Source organism: Gopherus flavomarginatus, chromosome 1 (genome assembly GCF_025201925.1).
Source record: "Gopherus flavomarginatus isolate rGopFla2 chromosome 1, rGopFla2.mat.asm, whole genome shotgun sequence".
Classification (NCBI taxonomy): Eukaryota; Metazoa; Chordata; order Testudines; family Testudinidae; genus Gopherus; species Gopherus flavomarginatus.
Window position 1 is genome coordinate 275,211,556 of NC_066617.1, and position 26,739 is coordinate 275,238,294.

Sequence of the window (26,739 nt, forward strand, 5' to 3'; positions counted from 1 at the left end):
GTGGCCTGTCCCACGGTCCAAGAAGCAGGTCCAATCCTTCTTAGGCTTGGCCGGATACTACAGGCGATTTGTACCACACTACAGCCAAATCGCTGCCCCATTGACCGACCTGACCAAAAAGACCCAGCCAAATGCCGTTAAATGGACTGATGAGTGTCAAAAGGCCTTTACCCAACTTAAGGCAATGCTCATGTCTGACCCTGTGCTCAGGGCCCCGGATTTTGACAAACCATTCCTAGTAACCACAGATGCATCTGAGCGTGGTATAGGAGCAGTGCTCATGCAGGAAGCAACAGATCACAACTTCCATCCTGTCGTGTTTCTCAGCAAGAAACTGTCTGAGAGGAAAAGTCACTGGTCAGTCAGTGAAAAGGAATGCTATGCCATTGTGTACGCCCTGGAAAAGCTACGCCCATATGTTTGGGGACGGCGGTTCCAACTACAAACTGACCATGCTGCACTAAAGTGGCTTCATACTGCCAAGGGGAACAACAAGAAACTTCTTCGTTGGAGTTTAGCTCTCCAAGATTTTGATTTTGAAATTCAACACATCACAGGAGCTTCTAACAAAGTTGCTAATGCTCTCTCCCGTGAGAGTTTCCCAGAATTCAGTAGTTAAAAAGTGTCCTTAAAATGTAGAAGTCTGTTAGTTATATACTTAGTAGTATATGTAAAGGTGCATGTGTTGTAGTAATCTGTTTATTTTAAAGTTCTAGAAGGAAATCGCCGCCAGTGAGCTTCCCCACTGTCTGCAATTTGGGGGGCGTGTCATAAACAGATAGCTAAGGGTTAATGTCTCTTTCACCTGAAGCACCTGACCAGAGGACCAATCAGGAAACCGGATTTTTTCAACTCTGGGTGGAGGGAAGTTTGTGTCTGAGTCTTTGTTGTCTGTCTGCCTGCTTTCTCTGAGCTTTGGAGAAGTAGTTTCTACTTTCTAGTCTTCTGTTTCTAAGTGTAAGGACAAAGAGATCAGATAGTAAGTTATATGATTTCTTTTCTTTGGTATTTGCATGAATATAAGTGCTGGAGTGCTTTGATTTGTATTCTTTTTGAATAAGGCTGTTTATTCAATATTCTTTTAAGCAATCGACCCTGTATTTTATCACCTTAATACAGAGAGACCATTTGTATGTATTTTTCCTTTCTTTTTTATATAAAGCTTTCTTTTAAGACCTGTTGGAGTTTTTCTTTACTTCAGGGAAATTGAGTCTGTACTCACCAGGGAATTGGTGGGAGGAAGAAATCGGGGAGATCTGTGTGTTGGATTTGCTAGCCTGATTTTGCATTCCCTCTGGGGGAATAGGAAAGTGCTTTTGGTTTCCAGGACTGGGAACGGGGAGGGGGAGTCACTCTGTTTGGATTCACAGAGCTTGTGTCTGTGTATCTCTCCAGGAGCACCTGGAGGGGGGAAGGGAAAAAGGATTATTTCCCTTGGTTGTGAGACTCAAGGGATTTGGGTCTTGGGGTCCCCAGGGAAGGTTTTTCAGGGGGACCAGAGTGCCCCAAAACACTCTAATTTTTTGGGTGGTGGCAGCAGGTACCAGGTCCAAGCTGGTAACTAAGCTTGAAGGTTTTCATGCTAACCCCCATATTTTGGACGCTAAGGTCCAAATCTGGGACTAAGGTTATGACAGTGGTGTTTAGATGTGCTTGTAATTATTAGAACTGGGAGCACTGGCTGTTGGGAGTCTGAAAGGACAGGAAACAGGAAGGAAGGGGGAGGAGTTGAGAAGGCTCAGTGAGAGTTACAGAGTGTGCAGCAGCAGGTTGCTAAAGGGGTTTCCACTGTAAATAAAGTCCTGTTGAAGCTTGTTAGTACCTTGCCTGATTGATACAACAATGTGCCACTGCAGTACTTTAGTGTACAAACTGCCTCTGCCCACAGGAGGAATTCTCCCATCGGCATAGGTAACCCACCTCCCTGATAGGTAGTAGCGAGGTTGACGAAAGAATTCTTCTGTCATCATAGTGCTGCCTACACAGGGACTTAGGTCAGCTTACCCACACCACTCAGGTCTGTGAATTTTTCCACACCCCTAATCAACATAGTTATAGGGACCTAATTTTCTAGTGCAGACCAAGCCGTAAGCAGCAACATCAGCATTTCAATAGAGGAAACCTGGCAGGACACTAATTCTGCTGAATACATTCCTCTATAGGTATTCAGATACAGTTTTGCCAGGAACTAGTCATCACAAATCATGAGTCAGTTCCTCCAAAATCATTTTTGAAAATCATATTTTAAAAGTATGTTTTGAAAACCATTTTTAAAAAGTATGTTTGGGGTTCTTTGTATTTACCTTCTGGTTTCTAAGCCTTTATGGTTCACTAGGGTAACATATTCTAGCTTTTCTCTGCAACCACGAGAGCTATAAACATACTCTTATCTTTTTTTAAAATGAAAGTTGAGGTTCTCACATAATTACAGGACTGCAGGAGCTAAGACTTTAAGAAAAACACCAAAAATCACGAGGTGCACAATACAATTATGAAAATTGGCAAGTCTGCAGGTTAAATGGAGTTGGGGATATTATAGGAACCTAAACATAATTGAATGGACATGGAGATAAGCTGGCCCAGATTTTTAAAGGGGAAGGGAAGCTGAACACCACTTGCACCCTTCCAGAAGAAACTGTGCTATAGTTGGGAAATCCTGTAACTGATCTAGGCACAGGGAAATGAGATCAGAATGGTCTTAGGTTCTATTTCTAGTTGTACAAAGGGGTTGCTGGATGGCTTGGGGTTTGAACCAAAATTACCAAGTAAATCTCAAGGGCATGGACTGTTGTGAATCAAGCCTACTGGTCAGTGTTTCACATAGCTTTACAAAATATCAGAGATTGTTATACGTACATACACGGAGATCATTAGCCAGATCCCCGACTGTCATAAGTCAGTGTAGTCCGACTGATGTCAATGGAGATGAGGTGATTTACACCAGGTGAGGATCTGACCCTATATCTAGGGGGAAATAGTCTAAAATATAGATATTCTTTAAAATGAAAACATGGGTACTATAAAATCACCATTCTGAAAGAGACCGTAGTATGATACTGTGTATTATTAATATTAGATTATGATTACAATATTAGAGTGTATCATGTGGCAATGGAAAAGAATCACAAATTTCTTGCTTTCCTCAAACACTGAACTTTATTAGAATAAAGAAAACAGTATCATCCCTAAAGCTACTCTCCTCCACGCCTCTGGAACTTCTGCCTAGAACCTACCTCACTTCCATCCTGCCTGGCTTCTTGTTACAGGGAGAAAAGGCAGGATAAAACTTTAGGCTCCGTACACAGAGGCACTGTGACAAGGATCAGGGAAACAACAGTCAATTTCTCAGGTTATAGCTGGAGAAAAAGATCTGGGAAAATGTTTAGAGTCCTACAAGCGCAAGGAAAGAAGGAACCAGGAACAGAGGGCCTTTGAGCCCATGGATATAGAGACTCACAGCTAGCTTTCAAATGAGAAACAAGTTCAGCAAGTGAGCAAGCTTTTAAGGTATCTTCTAGCTAAAATTGACCGGCAAAGATTAATTTAAAAAAGCAGGAATGCAGCTGTTGGGATATTTCTGAAAATTTGGCTGTAGGGTGCTGTGCACACAAATGGACTTGATACCAAAGGAGGTCCAGGGGTAACATGTTCAGTATATTTATTACCACCTGAATAATTGGCTCTATTTGTACATTTGATGAACACTAAATAGTTCATATGAGAAGTATACAGCAATATAGAATGGCACTGCAAACAGAGATTGGTGAATAATACATTTAAAATATTTTTATTTTGTAACCTTATTTATTGATTATCATAGTCAGCAGCTAGATGGATAATTGCAAGGCACCTGCTTCCATTTCAATAAATTCAGAGAACTAAACAACAACCTCACAGAAGACTAAATTACATAGTTTCTGTTTCTGCATCTAAAGAATCTCTAGTGATAAGCACACCTATCCACAGTTCTGCTTGGAAACAAACTCAGTAGCACCAAGTTCAGCTAAGTAAGACTTTTGCAGATCATCTGTAGGAAATCACTGAGGCAAATACACTGAGCAGATAAAAAAAAAGAGTTAGATATTTATATGAACAGCAGTAAATCTGAAGCTATGCTGGCTAGGTTAAAAGGTTACACATACAAAAAAATCTGAAGTCTTTCATGCTTCAGGACATGAGATAACTGCCTGCTGGAACTGAGGAAGACATTTTCCCCTCAGGATAAAGTATCTCACAAGTGCACATGTACAATAGAGAATACCTGATGTTTCTTTAGAAACAAAAACATAGGCCATGCCTTGGAACAGAATACAAGAATAGAAGCTCTTGTGGGCTTCTCCACTAGACAACTCTTGCTTCACTGTGACTATACGGCATAGTCAACAAGTCAGTTCACAGATTTAAGACTAAGTGATTATTCCCCTCTATTTGGCACTGGTGAACCCACATCTGGAGTATTGCATCCAGTTTGCTCTTCTCCTTCCCCACCCCCCACTACAGAAAAGATGTGGACAAATTGGAGAGAGACCAGGTGAGGGCAACAAAAATGATTAGGGGGCTGGGGCACACGACTTATGAGGAGAGGCTGAGGGAACTGTGGTTATTTAGTCTGCAGAAGAGAAGAGTGAGGAGGGATTTGATAGCAGTCTTCCACTACCTGAAGGGGAATTTCAAAGAGGATGGAAGTAGGCTGTTCTCAGTGGTGGCATATGACAGAACAAAGAGCAATGGTCTCAAGTTGCAGTGTGGGAGGTCTAGGTTAGATATTAGGAAAAACTATCTCAATAGGAGGGTGGTGAAGCACTGGAATGGGTTAACTAGGGAAGTCGTGGAATCCCTTAGAGATTTTTAAGGTCTGTCTTGACAAAGCCCTGGCTGGGATGATTTAGTTGGGGTTGGCCCTGCTTTGAGCAGGGGGTTGGACTAGATGACCTTCTGAGGTCTCTTCCAACCTTAATCTTCTATGATTCTATGATGATTCTATGACTTTGGAGTTCTCCTGTGTATGCAGATAATTTGAAATTCCAAGGAACTAGAGTTTAGAAATGAGGAAACCAGAGAAACTTTGCTTTCAGACAAGTCTCTACATTTGAGATTCAACAAATCTGAAATTCTCCAAACAAATCTTTTCCTACAAAATATATTCTCTTCCTTGGAGGGCAAACCTACCTATCCCAAAATAGTTAGAAAAGATTTGCTTAAGGCCATGGCATGAGCTGGCACCTGGTATGCCAGCATCCCACACCATTCTGGGAGTCTCCAATTTAATTTAATTGGAGACTCCCAGAATGGTGTGGGATGCTGGCATACCAGGTGCCAGCTCATGCCAAGGCCTTTAGACATCACTGGACATTGACAAATGCATAGGTGGAAAGCAGTCTCACTCACATTGTGTGTAGTATTGTTAAGATGACTATTGGATTATATCAATGTTTCTAGTGTTTAGACTTTATGAAATGCTTGTAAGGCCTGATCTACACTACGAGTTTATTTCAAATTTACAGCGTTAAACCGAATTAATGCTACACCCGTCCACACAACGAAGCCCTTTATTTCGATATAAAGGGTTCTTTATATCGATATCTGTACTCTTCCCCGATGAGGGGAGTAGCGCTGAAATCAGTATTGCCATTTTGAATTAGGGTTAGTGTGGCCGCAATTCGATGGTATTGGCCTCCGGGACCTATCCCACAGTGCACCATTGTGACCACTCTGGACAGCAATCTGAACTCAGATGCACTGGCCAGGTAGACAGGAAAAGCCCCACAAACTTTTGAATTTCATTTCCTGTTTGCCCAGCGTGGAGTGCTGATCAGCACAAGTGACCATGCAGTCCCAGAATCAAAAAATAGCTCCAGCATGGACAATACAGGAGATACTGAATCTGATCTCTGTATGGGGAGATGAATCTGTTCTATCAGAACTCCGTTCCAATACACAAAATGCCAAAACATTTGAAAAAAATCTCCAAGGCTATGATGGACAGAGGCCACAACAGGGACTAATACAGTGCTGCATGAAACTTAAGGAGCTGAGACAAGTGTACCAGAAAGCCAAAGAATGAAGGGAGGGAGGGAGGCGCAACTGACGACTGTAGCTATCCCAGAGTTCCCGCACTTTCCAAAAACGATTTGAATTCTTGGCTGAGTTCCCAAAGCTTGAAAGGTTAAAAACATTGCCGTGGGGGGTTATATGTTCAGGGTATATGTCATCACCCCCACCTCCCTCCGTGAAAGCAAAGGGAAAAAAATCCTTCCTCGCCTTTTTTCAATGTCACCGTATGTCTACTGGATGCTGCTGGCAGAAGCGGGGCTGCAGCGCGCTACACAGCAGCATCCCCTTCCATTTTCTTGCCTTGCAAATGGCAGACGGTACAGTATGAGTGATATCCATCATTACCGTCCCATGAATGCTCCTGGCTGGCCTGGGCAAAAATGGGAATGACTCCCGGTCATTCTCTTCTTTAAGCTTTGTCTAATGGAGATTCAGTCCTGCTTGAAATATCATAGCAGCTAGAGGCTGCCCTCCCCTCCCCCCTTTGATCTCTGCTTGCAGAGGCAATAAAGTCAGTGTTGTTTCAAATCCCTGCATTCTTTATTACTTCATCACACAAATGGGGGGATAACTGCCACGGTAGCCCAGGAGGGGTGGGGGAGAAAGGAAGCAACGGGTGGCGTTGTTGCAGGGGCAGCCCCTAGAATGGCATGCAGCTCATCATTCCTGCAGGATGTCTGGGGCTCTGACCTGCAGAGGCCATTTGTCTCTCTGGTTCTTTAGTAGGCTTGCCTGATATTCTAGGCAGGACTGACTCTCCCTTTAGACAAAACTTAAAGAAGACAATGACCTGGGGAATCATTCCCATTTTTGCCCATGCGCCCCTGGCCGACCTCACCGAGGCCAGCCAGGAGCACCCATGACAGCAGCAGACTGTACAGTATAACTAGTAACTGTCATTGTCAACTTGCAAAGCAGCAGACAGTACAGTATGGCTGGTAACCGTCTTTGCTAACTTGCAAAAGGCAAGGGGACGCTGCTGTGTAGCGCTGCAGTACCACGTCTGTTAGCAACATCCAGTAGACATACGGTGATAGTGAAAAAAGGCTGAACGGGCTCCATGGTTGCCGTGCTATGGCGTCTGCCCGGGAAACCCAGGGAAAAGGGCGCAAAATGATTGTCTGCCGTTGCTTTCACAGAGGGAGGATTGAGTGAAGACATTTACCCAGAATCACCAGCGACACTGTTTTTGCCCCATCATGCATTGGGATCTCAACCCAGAATTCCAATGGGCAGGGGAGACTGCGGGAACTATGAGATAGTATGGGATAGTTACCCACAGTGCAACGCTCTGGAAATCGATGCTAGCCTCGGTACATGGACGCACACCGCCGAATTAATGTGCTTAGCGTGGCCGCATGCACTCAACTTTATACAATCTGTTTCCAAAAACCGGTTTCTGTAAAATCAGAATAATCCCATAGCATAGACATACCCTAAGTTCCTGCATGAATTAATCTCACTTATATCATTGATATCCCATGCTATAAGGTAATACTTAAGTGTTTGTCCTGTAACTGTAAAATGTTTGTTTTGAAACTATGTAACTCACCAAACCTGGAAAAAAAAACCTATTTACTGCAAAACGCTGGATTCATACAGAAGGTGTTATCTCCTGCCCATCAGGAAGGACTTTAAAATCCGAATGGGCTGCTGTGGAACAAATACTTTGTTGATTGTTTCCCACACAACCCTGAAGAGGATATGTGCACAAGCCTTCCTCCCATCATTCCTTGAACATTAGGGGAAGGGACTAAAAATACCGGTTAAGGAGAGCTTATTAGTTTACTGCTTGAATTTTGAACTCTGAGTGACAAGGATTTCTAAGCATAAGCAAAAAGGCCCTGGTGATTTTGCCAGGCTTAGCCTACAGGACATACAGAGTTTGCTTATTATAAAGAATTGCTATTATCTTTTGACACCTGACTATAACTCGTGTGTGTGTGCGTGTGTGTGTGTGTGTGTGTATACTTACCTGCTTTAACCTTATAAATAACTCTCATTTATTTTTCTTAGTTAATAAACCTTTAGTTAGTTTATTATTGGATAGGCTACAAGTGTTGTCTTTGCTTAGAGATCCGAGTACAACTATCCTGGGGTAAGCGACTGGTCCTTTGGGACTGGGAGTAACCTGAATATTGTTGTGATTTTTGGTGTAGAGCAACCAGCTGTCACAGATGCAATGCTTGCCTGGGGTAGGACTGGAGTGCCTAAGGGACTGCGTGTGACTCCATGTGAAGGCTATTACAGTGCTTTGGGAGTTGACACTTTTTACTTGGTTGGTGAAATCTAAGCATAGAACACGCAACCAATTTGGGGTTTGTGCCCTGTTCCTGGACAATCTGTCTTTAGGTTGGCACTCACATTCATGAGCTAATCCAGAAGGGTGATCCAGTGTTCCTCTATCTTTCCATGTCCTATCTATTCATCCTTTCATCTTATTTAAGTGCTTTCAGGTTGATTATGTGTGGGTTGAACATCAGCGTCAACGTATATAGCAGAGTATTTGGTCCATACCTTTCAGTTCAAGAAAAATATGTTTAGAGCCCTCTTTCAAGCATGAATAATAAGTCAGAGCCTATGGGATTTATTACCTTTAAGGAGCCTTTTAGAATTCTCTTCTGTAGAGACTTAATAAGAATTTTGCTTTATGGACAGTCACATGTTTTATTTTAAGTCCCTTTAAATAATAAACAGAGCATGTATCACAATCTTTTGATTTTCCCAGGAAGATACAGATGGGAGGAGCATGGTGCAAACAACTCTCCTAGTGAAACGAGCACAACTTTTTCCTCTGGTGTCACTCATGCCAACATCAGGGGCGGCAGAGCCTACCCAAAAGTGGGAGGGCCATAGTCCCCTGGTCCCCCGTTATAACACCATTGGCCAACATCACCCACAATAGAGCTCTCAAAGTTAAGATTGAATAACAATGACTGAAATTAATTAGATTCTATTGTTTTATAAATTATACATAAAAGAACCTGTGAATTACTACTGCTGCAGTCTCCACTCACTGTGCTTCAATTTACTGTCCAACGAGCACTAGCCTATTTGACTTTGTCTGACAGGGAATCTCAGGTTGTACATCTGTAGTACAGTCAGGTGATTTGAAGATTAGACATGTATCAGTATTTTGGACAGTTTCCCTATCTGCTCCATCTAGACGTGGACAGATTTGCGCATGGAGTCCAATTTCCTTTGTACGAAAAATGTCTTCAGAGATGTGCTGAGCACTTGCCCCTCAAAATAGCATGCAAAGAACTCTTACATGCTAACATTTTATTACACTTAGTGCAAAATGGAATTTAGTGTTAACTATGGAGTTGTGACGAGTGCCTCCATAACATTTACAAAGCAAATTCCACAGGAAACAAACTCCCTCCCTTACAGAATTATAATGGAAAGAATACACAAATTTTTTAGACATAATAAATAGACTTATTATGAAAGTGACTAAGCAAATTCAATATTGAGTAAAACTGTAATTTCACATTCCTGTGACTCTTTCATTTAGTGAGAAAATGACATGTGCAGTGTAGTATGTGTCAGACCATGTCTTCCCATTTATCCTCAGTTTTTGCCTCACAGATCAATGCTATACCTCTTTCTTGACCTCAGTGTGACAACCTGCCATGGTGATAGGTGTTTAATATATAAACCAATCCCCCAGGCACCTGGATTAAATTTAGAAAGTTTCAAAGAAAAAACTGAATAAAGCTTCTCTTACTTTGCAAATCCCTGGCAAACAACTATGACACAAGACATCCAGTTTTGCCTACATTACACCAATTTTACACTTCATTGTATTAAATGGTAAAAAACTACATCAACACAGGGTTGCTTGGTGGCATGCCGTCTCCTTGCAGAATGTTGAGTTGTGCAGGAACTGCAGAGTTAAAGTTTCCCATGCAACTTTAACTTTGCTTCTGTCAGCCATGCCCCTTAAACATCCATTAACACACATATCTTTACTCTGCCAGCCCCGCAGTTTCTGAAATTTATAAACCTCTTCACCTCTTTTTACAGCCCTCCCTAATACTCTTCCCTCCCAGGAAGCATTCACATGGGTGTTTGCCGCCCCCCCGCCCAAAAATAAAAAGTCTTTGGAGGATGCATGGGGATTGGGATGCACTGGCAGAGCTAGGGAGAAAGCAGTGTTGGGGTGCAAGGCTGGAATTCACTAGCAGGGTTGGAATGAGCTGCAAGCAACTTGGGGTGCAAGTGGTTGAGGTGCACTGGCAGAGCTGTGGATTTTGGGGTGCACTGGCAGAGCGGGGGGTACAGGTGGGTTGGAGTGCATTGGCAGAGCTGGGGATTGGGGTGCAGAAGGTTGAGATGCACTAGCAGAACTGTGGGTTGCAGGCATGTTGGGGGGCACTGGCAGAGCAGGGGGGCAGAGAGCACTCAGAACTGTGGAGTGGAGAGAGGTTGAGGTGCATTTGGAGAGCTGTGAAGTACAGGAGTTGGGGTGCACTGGCAAAGCTGGGGTGCAGGGAGTTGGGATGCAGTAGCAGAGTTGAGGGCTGCTGGCAGATTGGGGTGAATTGACAGAGCTAGGAGGTGCCCTGCCTCCCTAGCCACCCATTCCCATTTATTCTCTGTCCCATAATCCGGCTCTCCTCCATTCACTGCAGCCCCAAAACTCTTTCCCTCTACTCCTCCACAGAAGCAGGCAGGTGTCTAATTTTTTTTCCTACCAAATACTTTTATTGCATCCTTCCAAAAACAAAACTGCCATCCATGACTCACAAATTGTGACACCTCCAACAATTCAGTTCAACACTCCTTTTTTCTTAAGGAAGGTGCTTGTGACTAACTTATCTGTAGATATGTTAATTGAAGGGAGAGTTCACAGCCATGAAACACAATGAAGTCAGTGATTCATCCAGTCATTAGCATCTCTCAGTATGTGTGAGGCAGCAGAAGAACAACAGGTTTTATGGAGGTGGGAAGGGGACAGCAGCTATAGCTCAGCAACCTTTGGACAAATGAACCCAAATTGGGATCCCGAGCTCCACTCCTCCCTTCCCCCACACATGAGGCACACCAGATTTCAAAGCAATTAAGATCTTAGAGCTCTTGCAAAAGTTGACCTTTAAAGCAGTGGTTCTCAAAACTTTAGTAACCCAAGGGCACCCATTTTGATTTTAAATTTTGCCGCAGACTCTCAAGCCCCCGCTCCGCCTCTCATCCCCATGCCCTGCCCCTACTCCACCCCTACCCCCAAGGCCCCACTTCTTCCAGCCCCCACCCTACCCCTGCCCCCTCCTCTTCCCCACCTCGTTCCACCCCCTCCCTGAGTGCCACCATCCCCCGTCTTCACCCTCCCTCCCAGTGCCTCCTGTACACTGGTGAACAGCTGTTTCTTGGTGTGCAGGAGGTGTTGGGAGGGAGGGGGAAGAGTTGATCAGCAGGGCCCACAGAGCCCCTGGAGTACCCTCGTGGACCCCAGTTTGAGAAACGCTGCATTAAAGCATATACAGTGGCAGGAATGGAAATCCTTCAGCAATTTTTCTATATTGGTGCATACCATTCTCAGTTTCCGTCCCCCCAAAGATTCAGTGAGCGTTATGCACTACCTTGAGTAAAACTGAATAGATTGAGGCCATTTTGACCCGTGTCACCTTAACAGTTTGATCTCTAGCTCTGTGCAAAAAAACCATAAAACCCACCTAGAAAGTTTTGTTGAAAATGGTTATTTTTTTATACCAATATCTCCAGAGCCTGGGCCCAAATGACCCCAAATTTGGGTCACTAAGTTTACCTTGCACCCTCCTGAGGCACACTAGACATCAAAGAAATCCATGCTGATTTTAAAGGCTTTAGAAAATTTGGCCTTTAAACAAATGTTTTGTTGCAACCTTAACTATAGGAGTGCTGCTGTACCATATAATCTAATGGATACTTCATTGACTTACATCTGTGCGGAGAATCAAGTCACTTAAATTGTTGGTGAATCAGTCATGTAACAGCAAGCCATAAAATGCAGAGGTTTTTAAATGGGGGAGAAGATAAAAACTACTGTATGGAAACAAGGGCCATGGCTACAATTACAGTTCTGCAGCGCTGGTAGTTACAGCTGTGTTCGTACAGCTGTGTAGGGCCAGCGCTGCAGTGTGGCCACACTGACAGCTACCAGCGCTGCAGTGTGGCCACATTTGCAGCACTTGCAGCGCTGTTGGGAGTGGTGCATTGTGGGCAGCTATCCCACAGAGCACCTCGTCCCATTTTGGCGCTGTGGCTTGTGGGAAGGGGACGGAAGGGTGCGGGTCTTTCCGCTTCCTGTTCCAACGCCCCGTGGTGCTTTGCTACACATTCCAAGCAGTTTGGCGCCATTGTGAGTCTGCAGAGCGATTTCTGAGATTTCTGTTACAAATGGAGCCCGAGGACCTTGCTGATGAATGTTGCCAGCACATCACGCATGGCAGTGGAGCTATTCCTTCAGCTGCAAAGTGACAGTGAGGAGTCAGACGATGATATTGAATCATCTGACGCTCAAGACACTCAATTGCTTGTGGCAGTAACAGACGTGCTCAGCACCGTGGAACGGCGCCTTTGGGCTCGGGAAACGAGCACTGAGTGGTGGGATCACATCATCCTGCAAGTCTGGGATGATGAGCAGTGGCTGCAGAACTTTCGGATGAGAATAGCCACTTTCATGGGACTGTGTGCTGAGCTCGCCCCTACCCTGCGGCGCAGGGACACGAGATTGAGAGCTGCCCTGCCAGTGGAGAAGCGGGAGGCTATTGCAATCTGGAAACTGGCAACTCCAGACAGCTACCAATCGGTGGCGAACCAGTTTGGAGTGGGAAAGTCTACTGTTGGAATGGTGCTGATGCAAGTTTGCACAGCCATTAATCGCACCCTGCTAAAAAGAACTGTGACTCTGGGGAACGTGCAGGACATTGTGGATGGCTTTGCACAAATGGGTTTCCCTAACTGTGGAGGGGCAATAGATGGGACGCATATTCCTATTCTGTCACCACCCCACCTGGCGTCAGAGTACATTAATCGCAAGGGGTATTTCTCTGTGGTTTTCCAAGCGCTTGTGGATCACCGTGGGCGTTTCACTGACATTTACTCAGGATGGCCTGGAAAGGTGCATGATGCACGCATCTTTCGGAACAGTGCCCTGTTCAGGAAGCTGATGGCCGGGACTTTTTTCCCAGACCGCAAGATCACAGTAGGGGACGTCGAAATGCCCACTGTGATCCTTGGAGACCCTGCTTACCCCTTAATGCCTTGGCTCATGAAATCGTATACAGGGAAGCTTGACAGGAGCAAGGACCGGTTCAACTACAGGTTGAGCCGGTGCAGAATGACTGTGGAGTGTGCTTTTGGCCGTTTGAAAGCCCGCTGGCGTTGTCTTTATGGGAAGCTAGATTTGGGGGAAAGCAGCATCTCTGCTGTTATATCTGCGTGCTGTACCCTCCATAATATTTGTGAAGGGAAGGGTGAAAGATTCAGTGAGGAATGGACCTCCGAGGTTCGACGCCTAGAGGCTGAATTTGCACAGCCAGAGAGCAGGGCTACTAGAGAGGCCCAGCAAAGGGCTTCAAGGATTAGGGATGCTTTAAGGGAGCAATTTGATGCTGAGAGCGAACAGTAATGTTTGGTGCCTTTGCTGTGCTCCTTTCTGCCTTGAGGTACAGTATTTACCACTTTCTGCAATAATAAAAACTATTGTAAAAGCCATAAAGTCCTTTATTCAAAGTACAGTACATAAAAGGCCAGGGGGGTTAGGGTGGTGGACTGTACATTCAGAGGTTTGAATATGTCCTGTTTGGATTGCTGTTCAATGTCTGCTGCACTTCAGGATTACTATGCTGCAGAGTAATGGGGGTGGAGTGCACAGGGTAAGGATTGTAGTTATCAGGGCTGGTAGGTGATCGTAGAGGTGTTGGGGGCAGCTGGGGGTAGTAAGAAACAGGCTGCTGGAGAAAGGTGTTTTGTGAAAATACTGGGGAACAAGAAAGAGAGCTTTGGGAGGGGTGTGGGTTACCACGGTACAGATCTGCCTGCATGGCTACGAGAGACTCGAAAGAGTCAGTTTGGCGAGCCAGGAGGCTTATCATGTGCTTTGAGGTTTTTTTGGTAGCCAATTCCTTTCTCCTGCTTTGTGTTTGCCTCCACTCATACATTTTCTCTCTCCATTCCTGCGTCTTCCTACTTTCTCTGGTGTAGTGATTCATAACTGCTTTGATCAATTCTTCTTTTGATTTTCGCGGATTTTTTCTCAAGTTCTGCAACCGACGTGCGGCCGGTGATCCGGCTGTATTAGTCAAGGTCACTAAAAAAAACATAGATAGAAACATGTAATACACAGAGGCTACATTGTTTATTATCACACAGTGAAGGAGTTTGCAGACTTTTTGTAGCATCATTCCCACATACCTAACATAGCACAGAGAGGCCAGGGAAGCAAAGGCATGGCGAGCAATGGGGTGAGTGTTTCTGCCCCGACTTCACCTGGGAAGGGGAACTGACTGATGGCTCACTGGGGTTTATCTGCACTGGGTAAAGGCGGGAGCTGGTGGCCTGCACAGGGGACAGTAGGGAACAGGAAGCTGCCGACCTGTTGGCGGGGGGGGGCGGAACGCGGAGCTGGCGACCTGCTGGGGGGGGCGGGGTTTGGACCACGGAATTGCCGGCCTGCTGGCGGTGGGGGGGCCGGACCGCAGAACTGCCGGCCTGCTTGCGGGGGGGGGCCGGACCGCGGAACTGCCGGCCTGCTTGCGGGGGGGGGGGCCGGAGTGCGGTGCTGGCGACTTGCTTGGGGGGGGCGGACCGCGGTGCTGGCGACCTGCTTGGGGGGGGGGCGGACCGCGGTGCTGGCGACCTGCTGGGGGGGGGGGCCAGAATGCGGAGCTGGCAACCTGCTGGCTGGGGGGGTACCGCGAACCTGGCGCCCTGCACTGAGTAGTATCCCTACATTATCAACAGGGTTTCCTACTGCCAGATATATCACTGCTGCCTGTTACCTGGCAAGAGAGGGAGGGTCTTCTACAGCAATGTGGATTCCACCCTGGCCCCTATGCAGCTTCCCTGTGTGCAGCCATGATCCCCCCACCCCTGGCTGCACACTGGATCGGACGAGTTAGCCTGACCGGGACAAGGACCACGGTGGCTCTCCCTATAAACTTGCGAAAGCACATTGCCCACGCTCTGGCTGCAACTTTTCCAGAGATTACCGAGGCAGATTACAGAGACGTGATAGAGCAAATCAATGGGCTATTCCACGTTTAGGCATGCATGCAGGCAGCCATAACCCAAACCGTCCTCTCCCAAAACATTAAATCTGCTTACCCCGAGCATGCTCCTCTGCTTTTTCTTCACCAGCAACTTCCCGCTGCTGCGACTGGCTAGCCTCCTCCTGGCTTGAGAAGAGCTCCTGGCTGCATGCCTCCTGGGACTCTGGGGTGTCTCCCTCCACCCCAGTAGCCTCACTCTCGGCTTCCTCTACACCCTCCCCCACTTCTCCCTGCTCTGAACTCTCCATCGTGCTCCTCGGATTGGCAGTGGGGTCACACCCAAGTATGGCATCCATCTCCTTGTAAAAATGGCAGGTCGTGGGGGCAGCTCCTGAGCGGCGATTTCCCTCATGGGCTTTGCAATAAGCACTGCGCAGCTCCTTAATTTTTACCCTGCACTGCAACGCGTCCCGTTCATGGCCCCTTATCAGCAAGGACTTTGATATCTGCCCATAGGTATCATAATTTCTCCGGCTGGAGCGCAGCTGTGCTTGCGCAGCTTCCTCACCCTAAACACTGATGAGGTCCTGCAGCTCGGAACTGTTCCATGCTGGGGCTTGTTTGGGGCGTGGAGGCATGGTCGCTGATTGATTGATTGATTGATTGCACTCCACACCTGGCTGAGCCAACAGGAAGGGGATTTTTTAAATTCCCGGGGCATTTAAAGGGGGGGTCAGCTGAGCCCAGGGCAGTGGAGTGTGAAGGATTACCAGAGAGGCTTAAAAGGTATGCTGGGATACCTCCTTATACCCCGGAGGCCAATAAAAGCGCTGGTGGGGTCCACACTTGCTGACCAGTGCTGGATCACCAGCGCTGGAATCGCTACACCCGAGGCACGACCGGGTGTACAGCCAGCGCTGCAATCAGGGAGTTGCAGCGCTGGCTGTGCTTTGCAAGTGTGGCCACATCCTGAGTTGCAGCGCTGTAACCCCCTCACCAGCGCTGCAACTCTCCAGTGTAGCCAAGCCCAAGGCCAGCTTCAGGGTTTTTGCCACCCCAAACAGCGGGGGGAAAAAAAACCCCACGATCGCAATCGGCAGCACTTCGGCAGAAGCTCTACCTCACTGCTTCATTCTTCGGCGGCAATTCGGGGGCAGGTCCTTCCCTCCGAGAGGGACTGAGGGACTCATCACCGAATTGCTGCCCCTTTCCATTGGCCGCCCGAAGCACCTGCTTGCTGCGTTGGTGCCTGGAGCTGGTCTTGTATGGAAAATGCTCACAAGTAAAACAAGAGCCAACCATCCTACTACCTTCCAATATCTATCACCACGTGGCAGATACAGATATTTTCATCTGTTTGGTTACTTCTAGCTAAATTCGTATTATTTGGGCTATCAGAAGTCCAGCTTGGATATGATTTGTTATAAGAAGACACAGGTGTTCTCTATAAATCCCCATCTTGCTATTTGCTTGACAACATATTTTACTCCAGTTGTTTGGTGTTACTACTGTAGGCAACCGACTGCGATGAAGTAAACAAACTTCACAAATATTTCCTTATAAATTATCTTTTGGAGCCACCAAGGCAAACATCGCTTTACAGGCCACACCATTTACACAATAAATGAATAAAAAATATATTTTCTCTTCCCTTTGCATTTTATAAATAAATTGACTATGCAACAGACAAGTTCTTCTTTCATCTGGAGCTACTTTGGCTACTGTATGACTTATTTTTCATCTCCATTGTTAACTATTATAATAATTAAGGCCAAGAGTGCAAGCATCCCCAGCACTATAGACTGGATGTCTCAGAAGGGAAAATAAAAGTGGCTTTTGCCAATAGACTATTCTGCTGCCTCCACTGCACAGATTAATAGAGGCCTTTCGCCTGCAACACATCACTTCATCAGCTGCTCCCACTACAGCCATTACTTTCTTCCACAGACTCCTTGATGAGCTCCAACCTGATTGGTCATCTCTCCCCCAGTGATTCTAATCTTGCTCTCCAAATTGCTTGACACTAATTAGCTGATAAACTCCAAGCACTCCACTGACAAGGTGCAGAGCAATATTCCACCATCCAAGGTACACTTCATTTTGATTTGAACAAAACATTGAATAAGATACTAAAAGAAAAAAAAAAGTTGTATTTTTTTTTGCAATGGACAGAGTTTAAATAAGGTTAGAAAGTGTTGCTTCTTTCCTTTTAAAGGGACTATTTTAAAAGAACACAGACATAACAAGTACCACTGTGGAGAAAGATGCAAGGGAAGTATACCATAAAACTGTCATTGATAAGAGCACAATAAAAATCCCATTTGTATAACTACAAATCAGTGCCAAATCTTACATTGTTTCCAGAAAAAATAAATTTGAGTCCAGTTTTCTTTCACAATCACTTACATCTTTGACTCCCTGTTTTTCAGTCATTACAAGCTGAGTATAGAGTCTCAGTCACAGCTGTAAACAGAGAGCTCCATTTATAATAGGTGATGCTTACTTACAGCTGAAAATCCTTGATTTGCTTCTCCTGTAAACAAAAGGTCATCTCTGACATATGCAGCCGATTCTAGAAGACCGCTATCTGTTCGTCATGGTGACTGAAACATAAATATCTGTTCCACCCCATAATAAGGATCAGGAGGAAACATAAATCTGCAAAAGGCTTGCCAGCCGCAGTGAAACAGACAAAAGGTAAACCCTCCTTTAGATCTGTAATAATATGGCTATTTTTTTGTCTGTGGTGCCTTTGCATCTTTGAAAAACACAAACAATAATGTTCCTGAAACTTTAAAGTTATTATCCACTGTGCTACAGAATATATTATAGTAAAAATAAGTTTTCAGTTATCAGGCATGAGGACTCAAATGTCCATTAAATACTTCATAGGAAACAGTTACTTGGAACAAAGTGAATGTCCCTGTTAAATGGCAGGGGGTTTCTCAAATGCAGCCACCAGGGGCTTTTCTTGTGGCCACAGCTTCCTGGGCTGTGATTTTGGGGGAGGGAATCTGCGGCCCCTCCCTGTTGCTCCTGGATGGATCACCTTGGCATTGGTTGCTGGAGCCACAAGCAGGGGTTGGACCCTGCCACCCTCTGGGGAAAACTAGAGCACAATGCTGAAGGAGCAGGCAGCCAGTGAGTTCCTCACCTTCTCGGGGTGGTGGAGCTCAGCTTTGGGCATCATCCCTGGGTTGGTGGGGGGCGGGCTCTGGCTGCGGGGATTCAGGCTCTGGCCATGGGACTTCAGGTTCCAGCCCCCTGCTGCCTCCCCCAGTCATCCACCCACCTCCATTGTCCCTGGTCCCCACTGCCTCCCTCAACCCCCCATCCACACCTTAATTGTCCCCAGGCTTGCCAGGGCTGAGTATGTCTGCTGTGAAAAGTGACATTAACAAACATACAAATATCACTTTTCACAACAGACTTATTAGCTAGCAATGATTTGGATATATATATTTACATATTTATTTGTTTTTTTTCCTAGAGCTAATTAAGTATTTCAGGAAAAAGTGAGAGTGGCCACCAGCAAGAGTTAGTGGCCACACTCTGAAGCCACTGGATAATTTGTCCTAAGAACCCCTGGCTTATACAATGGTTATCCTTTAAGGAGAGTGTCAAGTTCAAATCCAGTCCATTTCATAAAATGAGTTAAAAGTACTTTCAGGTATTAATCCCACTCCTGAATTCTGCTTCCAATAAACTTGATCCAGAAAAGCATGTAAGGACATGCTTACTTTTAAGCATATAAGTAATCTCATTGTCTTCAATAGAACTGCTCCCAGATGTACATTTGAACATGCTTAATTACATTGCTAGATTGGGCCAATTTAAAAAAAATAAATCCATATATTTAAAGGATCTTCCTCTCCTTTGTTGTGTGAAGATCCACACAAACAAAAGGCAACTCTGATTAGCTGGTAATGGATTGTATAGGGGAACAGTGACAATGACTGTACGTAAAGCGCGCAAAACACACTAAATAAATGGAACAATAGATACAACTTTTTAATTCTCTAGTCTCTTTTAGTTATAGTAAATTTCATTGTGCTCTAGAGACATCACACAATGTGAGATTTTTAAATTGATCTTTACTTTGACCTTTAAAAAGTAACCATTTAGCAATAGTTACTGTAGGCAATGGACTATTTCCGTTTACTTAGAACCAATGTTATAGGTGTCAATCTAACATTGAAGTGCTGCTTTTTGTTATTCTTATGGCACAAAGACACCTTAAACTGGCTGAGTGACCAGCTAGAAATTCCCCTGGCAATGGACAATCCCAGGTGACAGGTGGATTTAACCAGATCTGGGCCAACTACTTCACAGCACCCAGCAATGAAGGGATGCTGGCTATATGTAAGGAAAGGATAAGCTGCACTTGGAGAAATCTATGCTCCAGTGATCCCTTGCTGCCACAATAATACTTAGGGGGCTTTGCTTGGAACCATAGCTTAGAGCAGCAACGAGGCTGCTCTAACTTATGCTGGAACCAAACTAGCTTCCAAAAGGAGTAGAGGGAAGCATAGAAGTAGTAGAATACCACTTGTAGTAGAATACCACCATCAGACCCTGCATCAAATGAATATCAGCTAGATCTGGTTATCAGAAGACAGGTAGATTTTCAAAATCACCATCTGTGCCTCTGCAAGTCTCTCCCTGGGATCAAATTTTCTACACCTTTCGTTTTTAGAAGACCTTTCTTTGTTTCTGTGATACAATGTTTCAGTTGTGCAAACTTTGGTGACCTGGACTGGATTTACTTTACACATATTTTTCCATAAAGTGTGAAAAAATATGTTGTTTTCCCATAAATGATGTCCCTGCCAGGCTACATTTTTATTTTCATTTGAAGTGAGGGAGATTCACTAGCTTTAGGGATGCTGAAAATTAAATTTAGATGTAATACTTTAGCAAAAATATATTTTTGGTATGCGCTATTCCACCTGCCCAATGAAGACCACAGTCTAACTGCAACTACTGTAGCTGCCTTTTTCAATATCACCCAGAATTCTTTGCTAGACATGGTTTTTTCTGGTTTGTTTCATGGGTCTGATGCTTCCCCTCTGCCCCCCGCACCCACAACCTGGTGTTTTTTAAAGTTTGTGGATCTGGAATTATTTCTGTTGCACAATAGCTGATCAGAAAAAGATTTATAATACCGTTGGCTGGATTTCATACACATACTCTTTCTGCTTTATCTCTTTAGACTACACTATAAGTAGACATAATAGGCCAGAATCTCAGCTGTAACTTTAGTTAAGTCAACGGAACTATATTGATTTATATCAACTGTGCATGTGGCAGGAATTTCTACTGAAATCAAATGTTCTTAGGATTCTAAATGTATAAAATGTATATATGAGTGAACTTGCTTTGTCTCATTTTTATGCCACTTAAACATTGGAGATGCCAAATACAGAGAGAGTTTGCATTCCAAACAGTCTTAAACCAAAATCCAATCAACCAGCAAATGGTAACTACACTTTAGTTAAAATATGCCTAAAAGTACTTTGAAGATTTTTTTTTTCAGATTACTGTGGTTGTAATAGACAGTGAATGGGAGCATTAATGAGAATACAGGTGCTGAAAAGTGTGTATCCGTAGTGACTTTTGCTGGCCAACATAAGACTTAGGCTCTCTTTGAGCTGAAGATGCTCAGAACCCTTCAAGGAGTGCTCAACAGCTCAGTGGATCAGGGCCATAATACATTAAGCGTTAATCGTCTAGAAAGCCATGCATAACACAAATATAAATGAATACAAATTACTGTTCATAGACAACATTTAATGAGAATCCATAGCTGTTGCAAATCCAGGTCCAAATCTTCAAACATAGTTAGGCATTTAAATCTGTATTTTTGCACCTAAACAAAAGTGTTCTGATTTTCAAAAATGCTGGGTATGCTCTGCTCCTCTTAATGTAAATGAGAGTTTTGTGTGTTCAGGACCTCTGAAAACCTACACATTTTTATTTAGGTTTATAAATATGGATTTAGGTGTCTAACTTTAGACACCAACATTGGAACAGTTAGGTCTTAAAATTTTAACTGTTACTTTTCTTCCTATAATATTGTTTCAGGGGTATATTAAAATGAGAAATAACTTCTTGATACAGGAGATGGTAATAAAATTAATTTCTTCTAGTTAGAGAAATATGAGCCAACCTGCATTCTTGCAATCCATGCAAGGTAAAAATAATCTAATAAATACTGAAACAAAGGCTAACTAGATTATAAAGTATCAATGCATTTTGGATTTTAAAAAACAGATATCATTGACACATAAGGTCCATATTGTGTGATAACGAATATAACTATAGTATTTTTTTCATGTACATGGTAGTGTACTTACAGTGTACTAAATGTACCATTATAATGTTTCAAGTCAAACAAGTTGTGCAAGACAGAAAGACTTTCAAACTCTCTATGGCTTGTTATCCTTCAATGAACAGGAAAATTGCAATGCTTGTTCACCTGTTTAACAGATTTTGATATTTTGGAGGATAGTTAATATTCACAGGTTCACATTCTTGCACGTTGGCAAACAATCCTCAGGTACTAATTACTATTTCTTTTTTTAGTTTCCATGTCAATAAAAGTAGGTGTCTCAAATATAGATTTCCACTGTCATGTTTATTCATATTGACTAGGGGGCCTATTTGCACTGACTTATAATAATCATGACATTTTTTTTCATTCTGTGGATTAAGCTCCAGAACCTGCCAACCTTGTTCAGGATACTTACTCTGCAGATGGCCCAATTAGTTTGAATATGAGTGGCAGAGTCTGACCATAGCTCTTGGTCCAATTTCTTTTTGGGGAAAAGAGACTCTGACCTGTGCACATTTAGTGGATGAAGACATCATCTAAGGGTCAGACACTTCCACTGACCTTGAAAGAATGAAACAAAAGCATATTAAAACTACCAGTGCAACCCACTCACTAGTGTAATGGAGACAAGGGATATATACACAACAGCTACCCAGGATAAAGGATTTCCTCCCACTTCTCTAATAGAGATAAAATGTGACAAACAACATTAGCTGCCACCTACAGTGGAAAGAGTCATTTTCTACAAAGGCAGAATCACAGGGATGGTAATACTACTTTAGGTGCCTTTTCTCATCATCAAGGCAGACAGTAAATGATAAAGTGAGAACAAAAAATGATTCACATTGCTATAGCAGAAATAGTTTTATCCTGAAGTTAAAACAACATGACCTTCCCTACTCCTTCGACCACAAGGTAACAGTTTCTGTTTGTTAACTTTCTGGCTAGAAATTATAATGAAAAGAAAATTGCAAATGGATGAGGGTTTCAAATAAAGCTCAAATACTACTAATACTTATAGTGCTTCTCAGGCATTGAACTACTCATTCTCAAGTAAGAAGTTAGGGTAAAGTTTTATATTAATGTGTTTAAATAGGAAAGCAAAGTTGCAATTTGTTTTGCATTTAGATATCTTGTATGAATGCTGTACAAATTTCAGTATAATTACAGAGTCATCATACATACAATTCTTAGAGATGAACGGAGAAGCTATTAGAATTTAGACAGCTGAAAATGTGTGTTTTGAGATGAGATTTCAAATTAGGTGGAGACTCAATGAAGCAGAGAAGAAAATAAATCGCTGCTTTAGGTAACATAAGGAATAGGCTCTTGCACCATGTGAAAGATAATGTGAAGATGAGTCTGATGCTAGGCAAACAGAGGAAATAGAAACATACAAAGTTTAGGAGAAAATACTTCATTATTAAATACACACAGAATCGTATGCAAAGTACTTTACAAACAGCTAACTAACCATCTCATTAATTTAAAATGGGAATGCCAATGAGGAACTCCGAAAATGAGGATAAATTTGAATCTGAAGTGAATGCTAGTGGTATTTTGAATGTGATAGTGGTATTCTGCACATGGTAGAGAGCTGGGACTTGAAGAATCCACAGGGAACAGATTTCTAATAGTCAGAGTAAGCATAAACAACTGCATGATTAAAAATTGCATGGATGGACTCATGACAGAAGCATACATAAGTAGTAGCTGAAAAGGGATAGTTTCATAGATTATAGAGGAGATGTGGGGTTTAAGAGACCAGGATGATGTCAACACAAGAAATGGAAAATCTGAACTGAAGAGGGGCTAGGGTGGGAAGGGATAACTCAGTGGTTTGAGCATTGGCCTGCGCTAAACCCAGGGTTGTGAGTTCAGTCCTTGAGGGGGCCACTTAGGGATCTGGGGCAAAAAACAGTACTTGATCCTGCTAGTGAAGGCAGGGGGCTGGACTTGATGACCTTTCAAGGTCCCTTCCAGTTCTAGGAGATAATTAATAATTGGAGATATACCTAATAGAAGAGATTGTTGTGTGTTGGAGGATGTGAAAAGCACTTCTGTCTCAGAACTATTTAGATGAGGTACATTGTGATTAAGCCACATTTGCTTGGTTGAGGTAGTAAGAAAGATGCAACACAGATGGCAGAATCCTTTACAGTGTCAACCTATGTATAAACAGAATAAAAATAGTAATTAAGATAAAAGGTAGAGATAAGGTGACCAAGGGGGAGAAGCAGAAAGAAAACTAGAGAGCCTCAATTTAGCTGTGGAGATGCATGGTACAGAATCTGAGTCAGAGATTGACAGAGCCATATAATGGCAGGAGGGGACGCAAGATGTTTGCATAGCTATGGAAGTGGTCCAGGAAAATGGAATATCCAGTGTCAAAGGCTGCACAAAGGGTCAAGAACTACACAGAGAAGGAAGAATCTGTCAGCAACAGAAAAGAGGAGATGGTCATTACATGAAGGATGGTGTCTTCCCTATGGATAGTCTGAAATTCAAGTGGAAAATAAGTCCAACATATTGTAGTTTAGAAGCCCCCTCACAATTTGAAAGCTACTTTCTAAAGTATTTTGCAGTGAAAAGGAAGGTTAGAGAATCAAAGAGAACCAAGACCAAGAGAAATGAAGGGAGTGGCAGATTTTAGAGAGTAGAAGAATGTACAAGTGATAAAAGAGTTGGTGACAAGGATGGTAGCGTAGGCAGCAAGAGTAGGGAGACAATGAAAGAGTAGAAGAAGGAAAAGAGAAGAAAATGGGTGGTTTTCATAAGGGATTTGATGTCAAGGAGGACTCAGGAAATGTGGAGAATCAATGGGGAGAGAAGCAGAAGGAAAAGAAATGGAAGTTGGGAACGAAGACGGGGACATGGGATTGAGACGAAAAGGCTGTTACAACTAATCACTGTTATTTTACATTAGAAGAAAGAAACAAATTTGTTGTACCTGTGCAGGGAAAGTCTGGGAATGAAGGATCAGTAGCGTATATATAGAGGGGTTTGCCAACACCTTAGAAAAGGAGGAAGAACAGGACTAGATCTTGCAGCCCTCAGGGCACTCTTATAGGGTATCTGATGCTTCTTCCTGTTTCCAAAGTAGACACACAGTTGGACATATGTCATTTTATTTTGAGCGGCTAATCTCTGCTCATGAGGATCCACAGCTTGTAAATATACCAGCAGAAACTAGAGATGCAGTGAAGAGGGTAGGTATTTAAGTTAGTGTAGGGCAGGGCAGAGTTGTAAGTATTAAAGCAAGGGGGTTGAGAGACCCACCTAAATTCAAAGTGCACCTGTCTTTAACTCACTTAGCAACATATCTGTGGGTCTAATCTTCAGAGCACAGAGAAAAAAAAAACAAACAAAAACCAAACATGTAAAGTATGATTTTTAAATTACTTTCATGTACCTACCTACTTGCCTTTTCCTTATCTTGTCCTTTCTTGTATCTTTTAAGAAAGGTCCCATGAAAAGTGGCTGAAATCTTATTTTGTTAATATCTAATAACATTTCAAACATATTGTTTTCTAAATGGGTGAAGAAAGTATCTGTTATGAAGCCAGCTGCATATTTCTAGCAGTTTCATCATTTTATTCCTTTTCTATAATGAGCACAGAATTGAAGATGCTGTTCTGCACTGCATCTGTAATGTTCACAGAGGATTTTAAAGCCTGCACACAGCTGATTATTGAGTATTCCGAAATATTTTGATTCCACTCTGATATTTTTGTGCCTGCAGGCTCCTGAAGAGACTTGGCTCTGTCTCACTCTTGCTTTCAACATTAAAAAAAATACTACCATGCTGGCTTTTCAATAAACAGCCCAAATGCGTTCACAATTTATTGTGATATATTTTTGTACTACTAAGGATAAGCATAGACTGAAAGGAAAGTTTTGAACACCTCCCACACAGATGTAAACTCAACCAGATTTTCATTGTGACATAAGACCATGCTACACCATGTGAGAATGGCTATTTGAATGGCAGTAGAATCCAGATATATTGGCAAATGTCATTTCACATAAATGATTTTAATAATCTGTTCAAGATTTTTAAACATGAATGCTTAGTGCCATGCTCCTAATCTTTATATAGTGCCTAAATAAGTGACCTGATTTGCAAAGGCATTGAGCATCACATTACTTATTTAGGAGCCTGCAGTCACTTTTTGAAAATCTCAGCCAAAATATTAAAATCATTTATGTGAATGAACATTCACAAAAATGACATGATGTTACTGTCATTCAAATACTCATGCTTGCATGGTCTCCATACAGATAGCTCAAATTATGCAGTGTTATAGCATGTATATTTAAGCTATCCTATATGCTAAAGTGAACATTTTCTAATGTTGGTTTTTCTTCAGTTCTTTGTTTTTGAAAGCCCAATAGCAATCCATGTGCCTGGCATTGCAAGACCCATTTCACTAAACATAAGGAAGTTACCTCCCATTAGATAACTCAATGGCATATAAGTAGGTGATTTTCCACAAGCAGTTTATTAGCTGATCCCAGTTGGTCTTTGAATAAAGAAGTGTTTAATTTCAAATGCACAATTTAAGAACGTAAAAAGTTAGAGAAAAACAAAGAGGAGGAAAAAAAAATCCTACTAGTTGTTTCTAGATTCTAATCCAAAAGAAGGCCATGTTTGAGAGATGAACCAATACAAAAATATGTATATACTACATAGTTGCAAATTGTGTTCCATTATTTTTATACATTAGTAATCTGAATACAAAGAAACATTTTGCATGCTTCCCCCTGTGGCTGGGGCAGCCTCTTGCAGCCTATTCACCAGATCTTCATTCTTCCTCTGTCAAACTCCTCTAAAAGCTCATTGCTGTGGCATCACTTAGACCAGGGATCATCAACCTCTGGCACGCGGCTCGCCAGGGTAAGCACCCTGGCGGGCCGGGCCAGTTTGTTTACCTGCCGCGTCGGCATGTTCAGCAGACTGCAGCTCCCACTGGCCGCAGTTCGCTGTCCCAGGCCAATGGGGGAGGTGAGAAGCACCATGGGCTGAGGAATGTGCTGGCTGCGGCTTCCTGCCACCCCCATTGGCCTGGAGCAGTGAACTGCAGCCAATGGGAGCCACGACTGGCCAAACCTGCGGACCTGGCAGATAAACAAACTGGCCCGGCCTGCCACTGTGCT

General features: G+C 43.4%; 2 protein-coding genes across 3 annotated transcripts in view; both read right to left on the minus strand.

Annotated features, from left to right (window-relative positions):
* GPC6 (glypican 6) overlaps positions 1-26,739 on the minus strand; it is a 1,185,284-nt gene that overhangs the window by 422,770 nt on the left and 735,775 nt on the right. The window lies entirely within an intron of this gene.
* LOC127049970 (uncharacterized) lies at positions 13,765-15,828 on the minus strand. The gene is made up of 2 exons (XM_050951424.1): positions 15,364-15,828; positions 13,765-14,347 (listed from the first exon to the last, which is right to left on the minus strand). Exons 1-2 carry the CDS (start codon positions 15,602-15,604, stop codon positions 13,818-13,820), a joined length of 771 nt encoding a protein of 256 aa, XP_050807381.1. The 5' UTR covers positions 15,605-15,828; the 3' UTR covers positions 13,765-13,817.

Coding starts and splice junctions, on each gene's coding strand:
- LOC127049970 (XM_050951424.1), bottom strand. CDS start 15,604: ATGGATGCCATACTTGGGTGTGACCCCACTGCCAATCCGAGGAGCACG. Junction 14,348..15,363: donor AGCAGAGGAGCATGCTCGGG/GTAAGCAGATTT, acceptor TGTTTTTTTTAG/TGACCTTGACTAATACAGCC.